General features: G+C 45.2%; 1 protein-coding gene across 2 annotated transcripts in view; it reads left to right on the plus strand.

Moving 5' to 3' along the window:
• The window catches only part of TIMM44 (translocase of inner mitochondrial membrane 44), a 578487-nt gene that overhangs the window by 167163 nt on the left and 394898 nt on the right, over positions 1 to 16426 (plus strand). For both annotated transcript variants that reach the window (XM_077475767.1, XM_077475768.1), the window contains one exon: positions 10969 to 11118. In XM_077475767.1, the coding sequence (XP_077331893.1) occupies positions 10969 to 11118 (150 nt within the window). The remainder of the gene's footprint in view (positions 1 to 10968; positions 11119 to 16426) is intronic.

Genomic DNA, 16426 nt, shown 5'->3' on the forward strand with positions numbered 1-16426 from the left:
TCCATATCCTTCGCAGGATTAACCCAGTAGCTTACGCGTTGGAACTTCCTCCTAGTATGCGCATCTCAAATGTGTTTCATGTCTCCTTATTGAAACCGTTGGTCTGTAACCGATTTACCACCTTGGTGCCACGTCCTCACCCTATTCAGCTTGAGAACCATGAGGTGTATGAGGTACAATCTATTGTTGACTCCCGTAGGTTCCGTGGGCGCATACAGTACCTGGTGCATTGGAAGGGGTACGGTCCGGAGGAATGCTCCTGGGTTTCATCCTCTGATGTATATGCCCCTGTCCTCCTCCGCGAGTTCCATAGACTGTTTCCCCTCAAGCCCGGCTGCCCTCCGAGGGAGAGGGTTCATTGAGGGGGGGCATTGTCAGGGCTGGCTTAGTCCTGCCTCCTCTGGGCTTGCTGCTCAGCTGTCAGCTAATTGCCAGCTCTCTTTTCTCTCTTCAGTTACCAGCTGTTTCCGATGATGCTCGTCTGGCCTGCCTATATATACAAGTCTTCCATCTCATTTCTCCTTTGCCTTCACGTTTGGTCACATCAGTAGGAACCATCTCCTGCTGTTGTTTTAGGACTGGCTTGCTAACATCCCTCCTGGCTTCCATCCTGCTTGCAGTTGCTCTCCGTGGATCCCTGACGTCTGGACTGGCTGATTACCCGATCTGGTTTATGACGTTTGGATTGGCTGACTACCCGATCTGGCTATTGGACTCTGGCTTGCTTGACTATGCTTTTTCCCATTTATCTTTTTATTTTTATTAATAAACAAGTGTGATTTGATTGTACTTCTGTCTCTGTCTGTTTCATGGTTCCTGACAGAAGGAAGTAACGAGAGCCATTTACCTGAAGGTCTGGAAAAAATTAAATTCCTATTGTGTGGCTAAGGGCTTTCAGGTAGATAGGGTCGTTTCAGTACTTGAGTTTCTCCATGAAGGAATAGAGAAAGGACTGGCAGCCAGCACCTTAAAAACGCAGGTAGCGGCTCTTTCAGTTTTTTTTTTTTTTGGAAAAGTCTTTGTCAAAAGAAACTTTAATTTCAAGATTTTTTAGGGCCATGGCACGCAATAGGCCAGTGCCCCTTAATATTTTTCCCAGTTGGTACTTCTCTATTGTTTTGCAGGGTCTCACAAAGACACTGTTCGAACCCTTGCATGAGGCTTCATTAAAAAGTTTAGTTCTCAAGACCATCTTCTTAGTAGCCATTACATCGGCAAGAAGAGTCAGCGAGCTGCAGGCCTTAGCAGTTTTGGAACCTTTCCTCAAAGTTTTTCCTGATAGAGTGGTTCTTCGCACAGACCCAGGGTTTCTACCCAAAGTTGCCTCCACCGTTGTCAGAAGATTGTGCTGCCTAGGTTTTCTTCGAATCCGGCCAATGTGGGTGTAGAAGCTTTCCATACTCTGGATGTGAGGAGGTAACTCCTTCAGTATCTCTCACCAGGGAATTTAGAAAGTTCAATGCCCTGTTCGAGATTTTTTACGGGTTCTTGTAAAGGGGAAAAAGCTTCTAAGAGCATTCTGGGCAGGTGGCTCAGATGGGCAATCTCGGAAGCCTACAGAGTCAAGGGAGAAATGCCACCTTAAGGGATTGTGGCACACTCGACTAGATCAACAGCAGTTTCCTGGGCCGAAAGGGCCAGTGCTAAGCCTGATCAAATCTGCAAGGCGGCCATCTGGTCAAGCTACTCAACTTTTCTTCGGCACTACAGTCTAGACTTGCTGTCAGCTGCAGATCAAGCCTTCGGTAGGAAGGTGCTGCAGGCAGTAGTCCCACCCTAGGTTAAGTTTCTCGGCTATCCTTTCCAGGATTGTCCTGAAAGGCGATTTGCGAAAAACGTACTTACCGGTTATAGTATTTCTAAGAGCCTTTCAGGACAACCGCTAGTTCCCTCCCTTTTATAACTTAGTAGTGTTTAAGTGTCTATCATGGTGTGTGGTTCCTGTGCTCTTGTTTTCCAGGATGTCGGAGGCCACAATAACTGAAGCCATGGTGGAAGAGGAGGGATTTAAAGGTTGGCAGGTGTTTCCTGAAGAAAGGGGCTGCGCTCTCTCCAGGGTTGTCCTGAACCGGTTAGTCTAACTTTCTCTTATATTCACTGACTGACACAGCTCCTCTCTTTAACTAAATGGGTTGTATAGCCTGTCATTAGGAGAAACTAGGCAAAATTGTTACACAATACACAGAACTTTAATCCTGCCTCAGGGTGGCAGGCCCTGTGCAATCAACCATTCCCACTGCTCCTAGCAGCTTCAGTTTTTATTTTGCCTAGCAAGGAGAATGACCTAGGAAACCCTGTGGGCTTCTTGGTCCATGTTTTTGCTGCAGGTTTGCTGCTTTTTGCGCAAGATGAGAGATCCTGAGATCTTCTATCAATTGCTGGCTGGGTGATAGGCTGGTTAATAAAATCCTTGTAGTCTCCCCACTCCGGCCATCGAGCGTGAGCAGGCCGCAGCTACGGCTCGGCAGGCCACGACATACCTCATGCTCCAGAGGTGGTCGGTGAGCTTCAATGCTCCGGGGTATTCATATGACCAGGTTACTGATGTCTGGATCACAGTATACCGGGCCAGTAACCTTCCTTGTAACTGCGCAGGAGTTGGCTACCATGGAATGTCTCCCAGCTCCTTAGAACTGGTAAGTACTGCTCTCCCTGCTTCGGTGGGGGGAGCAGCTGGGCATTCCCTGGGGGGTCGATTCAGGGGCCACCTCAACTCCTTATCTTCTCTCCCAAGTCCCTATCACCCCTCCTTCCCCCCTCTGAGGGGGTGTCTGCATGCACTGCAGGCGGTGTGTGTCGCTGTTTTTCACCTGTGGGGCTCTGTGCTGTTGCTGTTCAGTCCTGGTCCGGGTCTTGGGGTCCAAAAAGGCAGATTTGTGGGGGATGTCTGTGTGTCAGCAGGCAGTTATTTTTATTTTTTGCTTTTTTTACCTCATGGTGCCGTTCCAGCGGTCATCTTGGATTTGGCAAAGCTATAGATTCCCCTGGGGAGTTTCAGCAGCCATTTTCCCTGAGATTCCTATAGATTACATTGGCAGCCATTTTGTAAAAGCCAAAATGCTTTCTTCACCGCTGGCCTCTCGTGACAGCTTGCAATGTGCTTTCTATTGTCACTTCCTGTATTCCCTGTGTGTGAGGGACACTGGATGGCTCTGTGTGGAACGCTGAAGCTGTTCTGCAGACCGTTGCACCGCTGCTAGAGCTGCTGCTGCTGACAGTTTTTAATCCTCTCTGCATCTGGGAACCTCCTAGGGACTACAGGCACTATTGTTGGCATTCACAGAACGCCCCAGGGTGGTGAGTCTTGCACTAAACACCCCCCCCCCCCCACACACGCGGCGGCAGCAGGAGGGTGGGACCGTCGCTGTCCTAAGTCCCAATGCAGGTGGCAGACAGGATAGGGTCAGCATGGTTTCAGAAACTGGTGTTTCTTCCCCCGAAATCCAGGCTATAGCAACCGGGTCACCTGCAGTTAGTGCGGTGCGCATGGACACCCTGACGGCGTTCCTGGACTCCTATGTTGCTAAGATAGAGGCGGCACGTGGCAGGAAAGGTGCACATAAGAGGCCCCTGCCCCCCTGTCCTCTGGGGAAAGCTCTGATGGAGACCCCTGCTCTGACCAATCAGACGTGGCTGACCACGACCGTTCGGACAGTGAGGATGATTCCCCGTATGGGTCCGGGCGCGACAAGGCACTTGTTGGAGCACTTATCACAGCTGTGCGTGATACCCTGAAGATTCAGGAGCCAGCAGATTACTCTGCTGATGTACCGGTCCCTTTTTGGTCCCACAAGCCAACACGTTCACCTAAGGTGTTCCTGTATTTGACTTATTTTGACAAATTCATCTACAGGGAATGGGGTCGCCCGCAATGGACCTTTTCTGTCCCCAAAAACTTGGCAGTGCGCTACCCCTTTGAGGAAAGCCTTCTCAAAAAGTGGTCGGCTCCTCCGGTCGTGGACCCCCCAGTGTCTAGGTTAAATAAAGTAACCACGATCCCGGTTGAGGGGACTCCTGCATTCAAGGATCCCTTGGACAGGAAAGCCGAAGCAGTGGCTCGTTCCTTGTTTACGGTTGTGGGGTCAGCTGTGCGACCTGTACTGGAATTCGCACTGGTGTCGTAGACCCTGACGGAGTGGGCAAAACATTTGCACTGCGTATTGGGAGAGCAGAATGCCTCCCCTGTCTGCGTGGATTTAGCAGACCAACTAGTGCTTGGCCTTAAGTATGTTTTGTGACGTGGCCCTGGATACTCTTCCCTCTGTTATCCTGGGCCTCAGTGTCAGCTGTAGTGCTGAGGTGCCTTATTTGGTTGAAATGCTGGTCCGCTGACCAGGCTTCCAAGAAAGCCCTGACGGATCTTCCCTTCCTTGGCGACCGGCTCTTTGGAGCCTCGTACATTATTAAAAATGCCACTGGTGGTAAGAGTACACTACTCCCACAGGCCAGGAAGGCCAAGGAGCCACGCCGCAGGCAAGGGCCCTCCTTTTCCGCTCACAAGCGGCTTTTTCGTCCGCCCGGTGCTTCGGCAAAACGACCCCAGCCTGACAGGACGCCCATGGACGGTCAGAAGCGTCCCTGGAACTGCAAGCCTAACAAGCCTGCAAACTAAAGCGCTACCTTATGAAGGTCTGCCCCCACCCACATCTCGGGTGGGGGGTCGTCTTCGGGAGTTTGCAGCACATTGGACCTCCCGGTTACCCGACCAATGGGTCTTCGACCTGATTTCTACAGGCTACAAGATAGTTTCTCTCTTGGCCGCCAAACAGATTCTTCCCCTCCAGCGTACTCGTGTCCCCGGTTTGCCGGGAGGCCCTGTTAGGGGCAGTGTGGGACTTGCTGAATCGGGGGGTGATCATACCAGTTCCGGAATCGCTTCCAGGGGTTCTACTCCAATCTGTATGTGGTTCCCAAGAAGGAAGGGGTACGTCCAATTTTGGACTTAAAAGCCCTCACTCACTTTGTAAAAGTGCAGAGGTTCAGAATGGAATCAGTTCGCTCAGTAGTCGCTGCACTCCATCAAGGGGACTTCCTGGCATCCTTGGACATTCAGGATGCCTACTTGCACATACCCATATGCCTTCGGCATCAAAATTTTCTGCGTTTGGCAGTCGGGGAAGCCCATTACCAGTTTGTGGCTCTTCCCTTTGGCCTGGCATCAGCCCCCCGAGTCTTTACCAAGGTACTGGCTCCAGTGTTGGCGTTGTTTAGACAATGCGGGATCATGATCGTGGGTTACCTAGATGATCTCCTCCTGAGAGCTTCTTCCACCTCAGAGTTAGAGGAGGTTGAACAGTACCTCAAAACTAACATTTTGTAAACATTTTTTAAATAATAAAAAAAAGTACTAGCTTCTAGTTCAACTTTTTATATAACTCATGAAAAAACATTTTTCACAGACCAAAATTAGGTTCATTCCAGAATGGCAAGGCCAAGGACTTAGCAGCAGTAAGGGCACAAGCACAATAAAACTCAAAGTAGCTGCTCCTACAGACGTTTGAGCCTTTCGTTTGCCTGTAGCGTTAAAGTGGAGGGCCGGTTATAAAAAAAAAAAAAAAAAAGTCAGCAGCTGCTGACTTAATAAACACACTCACCTGTCCAGGGCGCCCGCGATGTCGGCCGCCCGAGGCCGACCCGTCCCTCGGCTCTCGGGTCCCGGCGCCGCCATCCCTTGTAAGGGAAACAGGCAGCGGAGCCTTATGGCTTCACTGCCCGTTTCCTACTGCGCATGCGCGAGTCCCGCAGCGCTTTCTGAATGGGACGCGCTGTGTTCTGGAACACACAGTTCCCAGAACACAGCGCGACTCATTACCCAGAAGACGCCGCGACGAAGAGAGAAGACAGAAGATCTCCGCACACCATAGGTGATTCACTTTTTCACTTAAGGATAAAGTTAGTGGCATGGAGTTAAAAGGGCAATGTTTTTTTTTTTTTTTTTAAAGCCCAACATGGAGGGGAGTTAACAGGCAGAGGAAACAAAAAAAAAAAACGCTCAAATGCCAGGTGGAGCAGTTGCTTTGAGCTGAAGCATGCAACGGTGCATGATGCCTTACAGTTGGACAGTAAAAGACGGTAGATTACTTTTCCAATTCAAACGCAAGTGGCAAGTTTTTTTCTTTTTTTAAGAAACAGAATAATCTCTGCATCTTCAGTTAGAAGTCGGTTTCTGGTGTCAGTCAGAATGTGTGATGCTGCACTGAACAATCTCTCACTTTCCACACTACTGCAGAAAGGAGCAGGAGTGGAGCAGAAAGGAGCTGAAAGATATTTTTGTGCTATTTTGGGTTAGAGTGGGAAATCAGTTTATTGACTGCCCAATACTCAAGAGGTTTGTCTGAAAGAGGCACAGTGACTTCTCCAAGATATGCTTCTAGTTGTATGGTAGCAGCTGTGGGAGCACTGTTCTGAAATGTAGATGAATAAGCAATTTCTTGAAAAACACTGTCCACAGTCACACTGGTACCTGGCTGTTGCTCAGTGTGGGGCCTTTTGGTAGCTGGTTTCTCAAGCACCTCAGTTGTAGCTGCCTGTGCCTGTAGTACTTGTACAGAAGATATTTGTTGCACTTACAGCAGGAACATCTCTTTGGTCTGCCTGCCAGTATCTGCATTTGAGAAGAATCAATCTTTATACCTAGAAGAAAAAAAAACACAAGACATTAGACAACGTCATGCAAGCAAAGCAACAACTGTGGAAGCTTGCTGTGGGGGCACTGCTAGAAGGAAAGGGGACGGCGGGGGACACAGCAAAAAACGGTTGTCTGCCCTGCTCTGTGCAAAACCATTACACAGAGGCAGAGCAGGTAAGTGTGTTTGTCATTATCGATTTTGTTTTGTGTTACAAATGCAAGCAAGTGATAACACTGTAAAATATCACCTTCATCCAAAAAAACTAAATCATATCATCAATATTCAAATAAAAACAAGTCAAAGTTGCAGCCGGCAATAAATAATTGATTACCTTGGATAGAGTAAGGTAGCGATGCAGTAAAGTGTAGAGAACCGTTTCTGGAAAGCACCAATCAATGTATTCGTTTTTACACCGTAGTCCTCATCCACTTCTTCTTTAGATAATAATCGCTGTAGCAGTCACTACAGGAATTACATCCGAGGCAAAAGAATCTGAACAACTCACATGCTGAGTCAACTCTTCAAAGGGAGCCAAGATGTCTATCGTCTTCATGAGATTCCACTGATTTGCAGTGATCATTGCATTCTGACACATATACTCCAATGGCCTGTTTTTTCTCTATCAGAGACTGCAGCGTGTAAAAAGTGCTGTTCCAGCGAGTCTGAACATCTTGAAGTCTTTTTAATGGGTTGACCAAGCTGGATCTGAATATCTTGCAGCTGAGAGTATACCAGGTTTGAATGTTTAACCACTTTCAGACCGGACCATTTTGCTGGTAAATGACCAGAGGTCTTTTTACAATTTGGCACTGCGCTGCTTTAACTGGTAATTGCGCGGTCATGCAATGTTGTACCCAAACAAAATTTGCGTCCTTTTCTTCCCACAAATAGAGCTTTCTTTTGATGGTATTTGATTGCCTCTGCGATTTTTATTTTTTGCGATATATAAATGGGAAAAGACCGCAAATTTTGAAAAAAAATGATATTTTCTACTTTTTGTTATTAGAAAAATCCAATAAACTCAATTTTAGTCATACATTTAGGCCAAAATGTATTCAGCCACATGTCTTTGGTAAAAAAAAAGTCAATAACTGTATATTTATTGGTTTGCGCAAAAGTTGTCACATCTACAAACTAAGGTACGTTTTCTGGAATTTACGCAGCTTTTAGTTTACGACTGCCTATCTCATTTCTTGAGGTGCTAAAATGGCAGGGCAGTACAAAACCCCCCCAAATGACCCCATTTTGGAAAGTAGACCCCCTAAGGAAATTGATAAGTGGCATGTTGAGCCCATTGAATATTTTTTTTTTTTGCCTCAAGCGATTGAATAATGACAAAAAAAAATTTTTTTTTTTTTTTTTTACACAAAGTTGTCACTAAATGATATATTGCTCACACATGCTATGAGCATATGTAAAATGACACCCCAACATAAATTCTGCTGCTTCTCCTGAGTACGGGGATACCACATATGTGGGACTTTTTGGGAGCCTAGCCGCGTACGGGGCCCCGAAAACCAAGCACCGCCTTCAGGCTTTCTAAGGGCGTTACAGTTTTGAAGGCCATAAAATGCCAAGATGGCACAAACCCCCCCCCAAATGACCCCACTTTGGAAAGTAGACACCCCTAAATTTAGGGGTACACTAGTGAGACTAGGTAATAAATGGCGGGTGCCCTGAAACTATAAAAAAATAACTAACCAACCAGCGTCACCTGTAACAGTTATATGGTGATCACTGGTGAAAGGGTTAACTAGGGGGCAATCAGGGGGCTTTATGCGGTAGTATATGGGGGTCCCTGGCGCTATAAAAAGCTGCGGCGAACCTAAATACCTACCTGCCTAACTAGCGTCACCTGTGACACTAATACAGCGATCAGAAAAACGATCGCTTATTAGGCTGGGTTCACACTGGAGCGATGCGGGAACGCCACGAATCCGCGGCGGGTTCCCGCATCGCATGCCTCCCGGCGGCAGTTCACACTGCCCTATGCGAACTGCTGGGAGTGTCAGTGAAATGTTAATGACACCCCCAGATCAGTTCGCATATCGCAGTGCGATCTGCAAACTTGGATCGCATGGCGTGAACACCCATGCGATCCGATTCTGCTGCGGACCAAAAAAAGGGTCCCGTGCGAAGTTGCGGCGGGTGCGGCGCGAATTCAGCCATACTATCTGTATGGCTGAACTCGAATCGCACAGAGATCGGATGTGATTTGCACTGCAGTGCGGTGCGAATCACATCCGTTCTCATAAACCGCTGCAATGTGAACCCAGCCTTAGTGACACTGGCGACGGGGGGTGATCACGGGGTTAAACCTTTATTGGGGGGGTTAGGGGGGTACATTAGAACTAAAGGGGGCTAACCCTAACTGCCCTAACAGTTATTACAGTCACAAATGACACCAATGCAAAAAAAAAAAAAAATGCAATTGGTGTCACTGTGACTGGGGGGGCAGGGGTAATTGGGGGGGTGATCGGGGGGTGAAGGGGGGGGGTGTGAGTATGCCTGGCATGTTCTACTGTACGTGTGGTGTGTGGGTGCAACTCACCGATCCTCTCTCCTCGGTGCCGGAACGAAAAATACCGACACGGAGGAGAGATTACATCACTTCCTCTGCCTGTGTTTACATTACAGGAGAGGAAGTGATGTCACGGAGCATTTCCATTCGTCGGGATCGATCGCGAGGGGGTGGCCATGAATGAATGGCCGCCCCCTCATCCCGGATCGCTCCCGAACGAATACCGACCGCCACAGGCACCGGGGGGGGCCCGATCGGGCCCCCCAGCCGCGGGAAGGCAGGGACGTATATATACGCCCATATGCCTGCCCGTGCCATTCTGTCGACGTATATCGGCGGTCGGCAAGCGGTTAAAACAAGGAGCCGAATGTACTCGCATTTAAAATAGACAAGCAAAACACAGCACCGTGAGCGGGAAGCTTGCAATCTGATGTCACTTCCGGTTCCTTTCTGTTCCGACGTGTAGCGTCACGATCAGATCCCTGATGAAGTCACGTGATTGTGGTAAGAAACCACCTTGCACAGAGGTGTAATTTACACTGAAGATTCCTCATCACAAAGTCACCAATAACGTTCTTTGGATTTGCACTAACTGCTATTTGGTATAGCAGCCACTATCTCAGTTCACTGCTATAAGGACTTTTTAAAAAAAATATATTATCAATAGGGTTGCACCGATACTAATATACCTGAAACCGATACTTTCAGGCTCGGTTCTTTGCAGTGTCTCCCCAGTGTTGAAGAAGTCTGGTAATTGGAGCTGTCAAAAAAAAAAAAGTAGCCATCAATGTTAACAACATTGCTCAGCCCTGAAACACTAAAATAAAAAGAAACATTGGGGGTTATTTGCGAAAAGGAAAATGCACTTTGCACTGCAAGTGCAGTCACTGTAGATCTGAAATGAGTGGAAGCTCTGCTGATTTTATCATCCAATCATGTGCAAGCTAAAATGCTGTTTTTTATCTTCCTTGCATGTCCTCCTCAGATCTACAGCGATTTTATTTCCAAGTGCACTTGCAGTGCAAAGTGGATTTTCCTTTAGTAAATAACCCCCATTGTTTTTGTATATTTCTGTTTCTTCATCTGCAGATCAAAGGGATGAACAAATATTCCTCTGTTTAACCCCTTAATAACCCTTAATTTACTCTAATCAGCCTTAATTAACTCCCTATTCTCCTCCATTTAATTATTATTTTCCTGCTTTTTTTCTTTTGCTCACGTCTATTTTACAAACGATAAACAATTAAAACTTTTTTTTGTTTGCTTTGTTAGTGACTATTTTTACACATATGTATTAACATATATTTACACATTTTACATTGAAAAAGCGCTAAATAAAAAAAAAAAATCTATTTCATTTGTAAAGAACTTTTCAATACCTTGTACTATTGCTGACGGCTGAAGTTAAAACAAAACAGTCGCGGTAGGTATCGGTAATTGGTATCGGCGAGTACTAACAAAAAAAGTGCTGGGTACTTGTACTCCTTGTAAAAAAAAAAAAAAACAATGGTATCGGTACATCCCTAATTATCAAGAACTTCACCCATGAATTATACTGTATATATGTATTCCATTCTTATATTGGTTTTCATGTAATATATACTGTATCTGTTTGTCACTATCCACTATTTTGTGGAATTTGCGCTTTTTATTGATTTCCCTTTGGTATTTTGTGTATGAATAAGGATATTCTGTATGCTATTAATTTAGGCACCACCTAGAGCGCAACATCACATATTGATTTCGATATTATATACATGCGTTGCAATGTTAATGTCTATTATTGTACCTAATCTTGGTTTATTTTTTGTTTTACAGAGCTTAGATGACGTTACCAGGAGTGATTTTGGCCGCAAGATTCGAGAAGGGGTTGAGGAAGCAGCCAAAACTGCCAAACATTCAGCTGAGTCAGTTACAAAAGGTGGGGAAAAGCTTGGAAAGACAGCTGCATTTAAAGTCATTTCTCAGGTAATGCAAATAAAAAATTGTATTCAGTTATCTATGTGTATTTGTAAAACCCTGGTGAGTTCAGGCACATTTTTTATATTATACTATATTATATAATATTAAGTTATACAAAATGTTGCCAGCAGACTTCTCTTAATTTGAATACTAATGACATCGCATCATTTTGTTTTCTTAACAATTATGCAGTGCTATATACAGTATGTCACAAAATTGAGTACACCATCACGTTTTTGAAAATATTTTATTATATCTTTTTATGTAACACTGAAGAAATGACAGTTTGCTACAATGTAAAGTAGTGAGTGTACAGCTTGTATAACAGTGTCAATTTGCTGTCCCCTCAAAATAACTCACACAGCCATTAATGTCTAAACTGCTGGCAACAAAAGTTAATACACACCTAAGTGAAAATGTCCAAATTAAGTCCTCCATGACATCACAGCTTGTGGATGTTAGTAACCTTGCGCTCCCCCACCTTCCATTGGAGGATGCCTCACAGATACTCAATAGGGTTTTAGGTCTGGAGACATGCTTGGCCAGTCCATCACCTTTACCCTCAGCTTCTTTAGCAAGGCAGTGGTTGTCTTGGAGGTGTGTTTGGGGTAATTATGTTGGAATACTGCCCTGTGGCCCAGTCTCCGAAGGGAGGGGGATCATGCTCTGCTTCAGTATGTTACAGTATATGTTTGGCATTCATGGATCCCTCAATGAACTGGTAGCTCCCCAGTGCTGGCAGCACTCATGCAGCCCCAGACCATGACACTCCCACCACCATGCTTGACTGTAGGCAAGACACACTAGTCTTTTTATTCCTCACCTGGTTGCCACCACACATGCTTGACACCATCTGAACCAAATAAGTTTATCTTGGTCTTATCAGACCACAGGACATGCTTCCAGCAATCTATGTCCTTAGTCTGCTTGTCTTCACTGTTTGTGAGCTTTCTTGTGCATCATCTTTAGAAGAGGCCTCCTTCTGGGATGACCATACAGACCAATTTGATGCATTGTGTGGCATATGGTCTGAGCACTGACAGGCTAACCCCCATCACCCCTTCAACCTCTGCAGCAATGCTGGCAGCAATCATGAGTCTATTTCCTAAAGACAATATCTGGATATGACACTTGGCACCTGCACTCAACTTCTTTAGTTGACCATGGTGAAGCCTGTTCTGAGTGGGACCTGTCCCGTTAAACTGCTGTATGGTTTGGCCTCATGCTGCAGCTCAGTTTCAGGGTCTTGACAATCTTATAGCCTAGGCCATCTTTATGTAGAGCAACAATTCTTTTTTTTCAGATCCTCAGAGTTCCTCGCCATGAAGTGCCATGCTGAACTTCCAGTGACCAGTGTCATTTCTTCAGTGTTGTCCCATGAAAAGTTATAATAAAATATTTACAAAAATGTGAGGAGTGTACTCACTTTTGTGATATACTGTATATCAGCAAACAAGGAGGTACAAGAACTGCAGATCTAATGGAGATTGCAGATGACCTTTTAAAATAAATGGAAGAAAGCCTGTACATCTAAAAAGGGAACTGAACAGCCTAGCAGATTGACTAAACAGGAGGAAGATCTCTGATAGAATGGAGCCTGAATCGGACTGCTTTTGTTTTGAGCAGATTTTGGAAAGATGAAGAAAGCCTCTGATCAATTTATTTGCTACAAAATAAAACTGGAAGGTGGAACGCTTTCTTTTTTTTTATAGATGGACCTGTTAAGTATGGGCTTGGATGCCATATCTCAGTCTTAGAGAGAGGACTTATTCTGCTGCAAAAGTAATTTTAATTGCTACCTACTGGCCCAAGAGAGCATAGTTATGGGGTTGCTCAAGCAGAGCGTGACAGACCCCTGGAGATTTTCCTGCACACTGAAGGGTTAACTAATTGTTTACTATTATGAATAATATTTCAGGCTGTAGAGTGCTACTTTAGGTTTTGTTTAAGCCGTTTGTTGTAAGCATATTTTAGAAAGTTGTATAGTAAAAGTGAAACTTAAATAAGGAATTTATAAATTCAAGAAAAGCCTAGCAGCAAGCCAACCAGAGGTAGCTGTCTAATAGAAAATGTTAGTTTAAGACTATTCTATAAATCATGAATAATTAATATTTTATAGTATGTGTATCGTTATGATTGGTTAAATGAATAAAGGAGGTTTTCTCCTTATAGTAAAGGAAATATGTCATCTGACATGCACTTATCATAATATGCATTATATTTGTATCTGATTGGTGGGCAGAGATGTTCCCACCCACATAAACAAGTCTCTGCTTTTCACAAGGGGGAGGCCAATGGCAAGAATTAAACACACACACACACACACACACATACACACACATACATACACACACACACATACATACACACACACATACATACACACACACATACATACACACACATACATACACACATACACACATACACATACATACACACATACACACATACACACATACACACACACACATACACACATACACATACACATACACACATACACATACACACATATACACATATACACATATACACATACACACATATACACACACATACACACACACACACATATCAAGGAGTGGTGACAAACCCTGCAGTGGTGGACCAGCTTTTACTGGCGAGGCTTCTTAAGGGGAACTGCTTCAAAAAGGATTATCACAAAGTGATTGAAACCATCCTCGGCAGTGGGAAAGTTTCTACTAACTATCTACTACTATCCATATCAAAGTGGAAAAAGCTTCTGGTAGGGTAACTGGTGATCATACCTGCAGTATTGGACTTTCTGCAAAACAGGGCAGATCTAGGTCTGGCTCTCAATACACTAAAAGTAAATTGTGGTGGCTCTTTTGAGTTTTCTAGAACTATGGTAGAAGAACATCTAGTCATCTTTTGGAAAAGAGAATCCAGTATAGATTCCCGACATGGGATCTTTCCATTGTGTTGCTGGGTTTTTGCAAAGAACCCTTTGAGCCGCTGGAAGACTTTTCAAGATATTGAAAACAGTTCTCTTGGTGGCTCTTTTCTCCGCTAAAAGTCAGCGAGGTCTAGGCTCTCTCAATTGTGGAACCTTTGTTTTATCGTTCAAGACCAGATTATTTGGTTGGGAGACATCAGCCGGTTCAATAAAAAAAACAGCCGATGTTCAGGCCGTGTATGTCAATTGGTCCAACAGAAGCCAGGTTCCCGATCAGCGCTCCCAGACAGTTGTTGAGAGTGCTGATCGGAGTGTTCTGGTGGGGAAGGGAAGCCATCCCTTGTCAGCACTACATAAAAAAATAAAATAAAATCCTGTCGGTGTGTACCAGGCTTTAGCCAAAGTGGCATTAGATTTTTATTGGTCTGAGGAAATGAAACACTTCCCACCCGGCTTATAACAGATTGGCATCCGCAAAGTGGTTCTGTTATTCATGACTGGATGTCATATGACATCCAGCAGAATAACATGTTGGCATGCGCAGTGTTTCAGTCTGACACGCCGCACTGCGATCATGATAAGAGGCCTCTGACAGAGGATTCTTACCACGTGATCAGCTGGGACCAATCATAGCTAATCTTCGCTTGAACCAGGAAGTGCCGGTAAATGGAATTCTTGGGTTCTTGAGTTTAGCAAAAAATAAAAACCACAGAGGTGATCAAATACCACCAAAAGAAAGCTCTTTTTGTGGGAAGAAAATGATAAAAATTTAGTTTGGGTTGTATGACCCTGCAATTGTCATCCAAAGTGCAGCAGCACTGAAAGCTCAAAACTGTTCTGGACAGGAAGGGGTCAAAGTGCCTGGTATTGAAGTGGTTAAAATCCCTTTATTTAAGGTGGACATAAGCGGGTGTCTGATGGCTTACAATGAACGCACTAAAGATTGGAGATCCACCCCTTCTTTGTGGTATACTCGGGGCCTAACTAAGGCAAGAGAGCCTCAAAAAAATACTATTGCATGGTGGATGAAGTAGTCAATCACAGAAGCATATCGGGCATCTTCTTTGGCCTCGCCATTGAAAAACAAGGATCACTCCACCAGAGCTGTGGCTACGTCATGGTCTGAAAGGGCCGGAGACTCTCCATCCCAAATCTGCAAAGCCCACAACTTGATCCAGCTTCCACACCTTTCTAAAACATTACTGTTTGGACCTGCTCTCCTGTAGTGATGGCCGAATGGTTCGCCCGGCGGTCATTTTGCGGCGAATTTCGGCTGTTCGCGATTCGCCCGATCGGCGGACTATTGCCGCAGTTCGCCTGGCGGACTTCCGTGTTTACTGTGTAAAAGAACTTTGACCTATGATGACACATCCATCATGGGGTACAGGACAGCCAATTGAGACATTACAGCACATGGACACTTGGACATTCCCACTAACTTATAAATACACCCGATCCGGCGGCCATTTTACATTCTTTCGTCTGTCACTATAGGGAGAGGTTGCTGTGTGGAGCAGGGAGAGATTGCAGTGACCCAAATCGCTAGCTATTTGGTACACAAAAGTTCTTTCAGGACTGGTATAGGTGTTAGGTGTATATAGGTTTGCTGTGCTACTGATTGTTGCAGCAGCCTGAGCGTCTTGTCAGTTTAGAGAAAGGGACAGGACGGTGTGTGCTGCTGTAGGGACAGTCAGTTTAGTCATTAGCTGTTACTATCAGGTCCACAAAAGTGCTATTCCAGTTATTGTTCCAGTAGCCTCTGTTTTGTCAGTTTATATAGGGACAGGCAGGAAGCAGTGTGTGAGGCAGTGAGGGTCAGTTTAATCAGTAGCTGTTACTATTCGTTCCACAAAGGTTCTTTTCAGGACTGGTATGGTAATAGGCTTGTACACGTATAATATTCTTTCTTCCAAATATAGAAAGAATATTATACTTGACTGCTGCCCTTCTACTGCAGTCTGCTAATCATTCACAACCTACTTGTTCCACAAAGGTCCTTTATAAGGACTGGTAATAACCTGGTGTAGGGTGCTATAGTACATAGGGTTGTGTGAGGTACAGGCTGCTATTCTATAAGGACTGGTATAGGTCCACAATACATAGGGTTGAGGTGCACTACTGCTGACCGCTGCCCTATACTGCAGCAGTCCTTCATCGGTATAGGGACTGACGTACAGTCTGCTAATCAGTCACAACCTACTTGTTCCACAAAGGTCCTTATAAGGACTGGTAACTTGGGCAGGAGCGGGAAGATGAGGAAGTCGCAATGCTGGATGAATTCCCAGGGGGGGCTACTCTATCTGAGACAAGTCAACAACAGGAGTCTGAAGAGGAGTCAGAGAAGGATGGTGCCGGGGCGGATGAGGAGGAGCAAGAAAAGCATGCTTTAAACCT

The sequence above is a fragment of the Lithobates pipiens genome, unplaced genomic scaffold (genome assembly GCF_037356315.1).
Source record: "Lithobates pipiens isolate NorthernLeopardFrog02 unplaced genomic scaffold, aLitPip1_a1.2 Scaffold_13, whole genome shotgun sequence".
Lineage (NCBI taxonomy): Eukaryota > Metazoa > Chordata > Amphibia > Anura > Ranidae > Lithobates > Lithobates pipiens.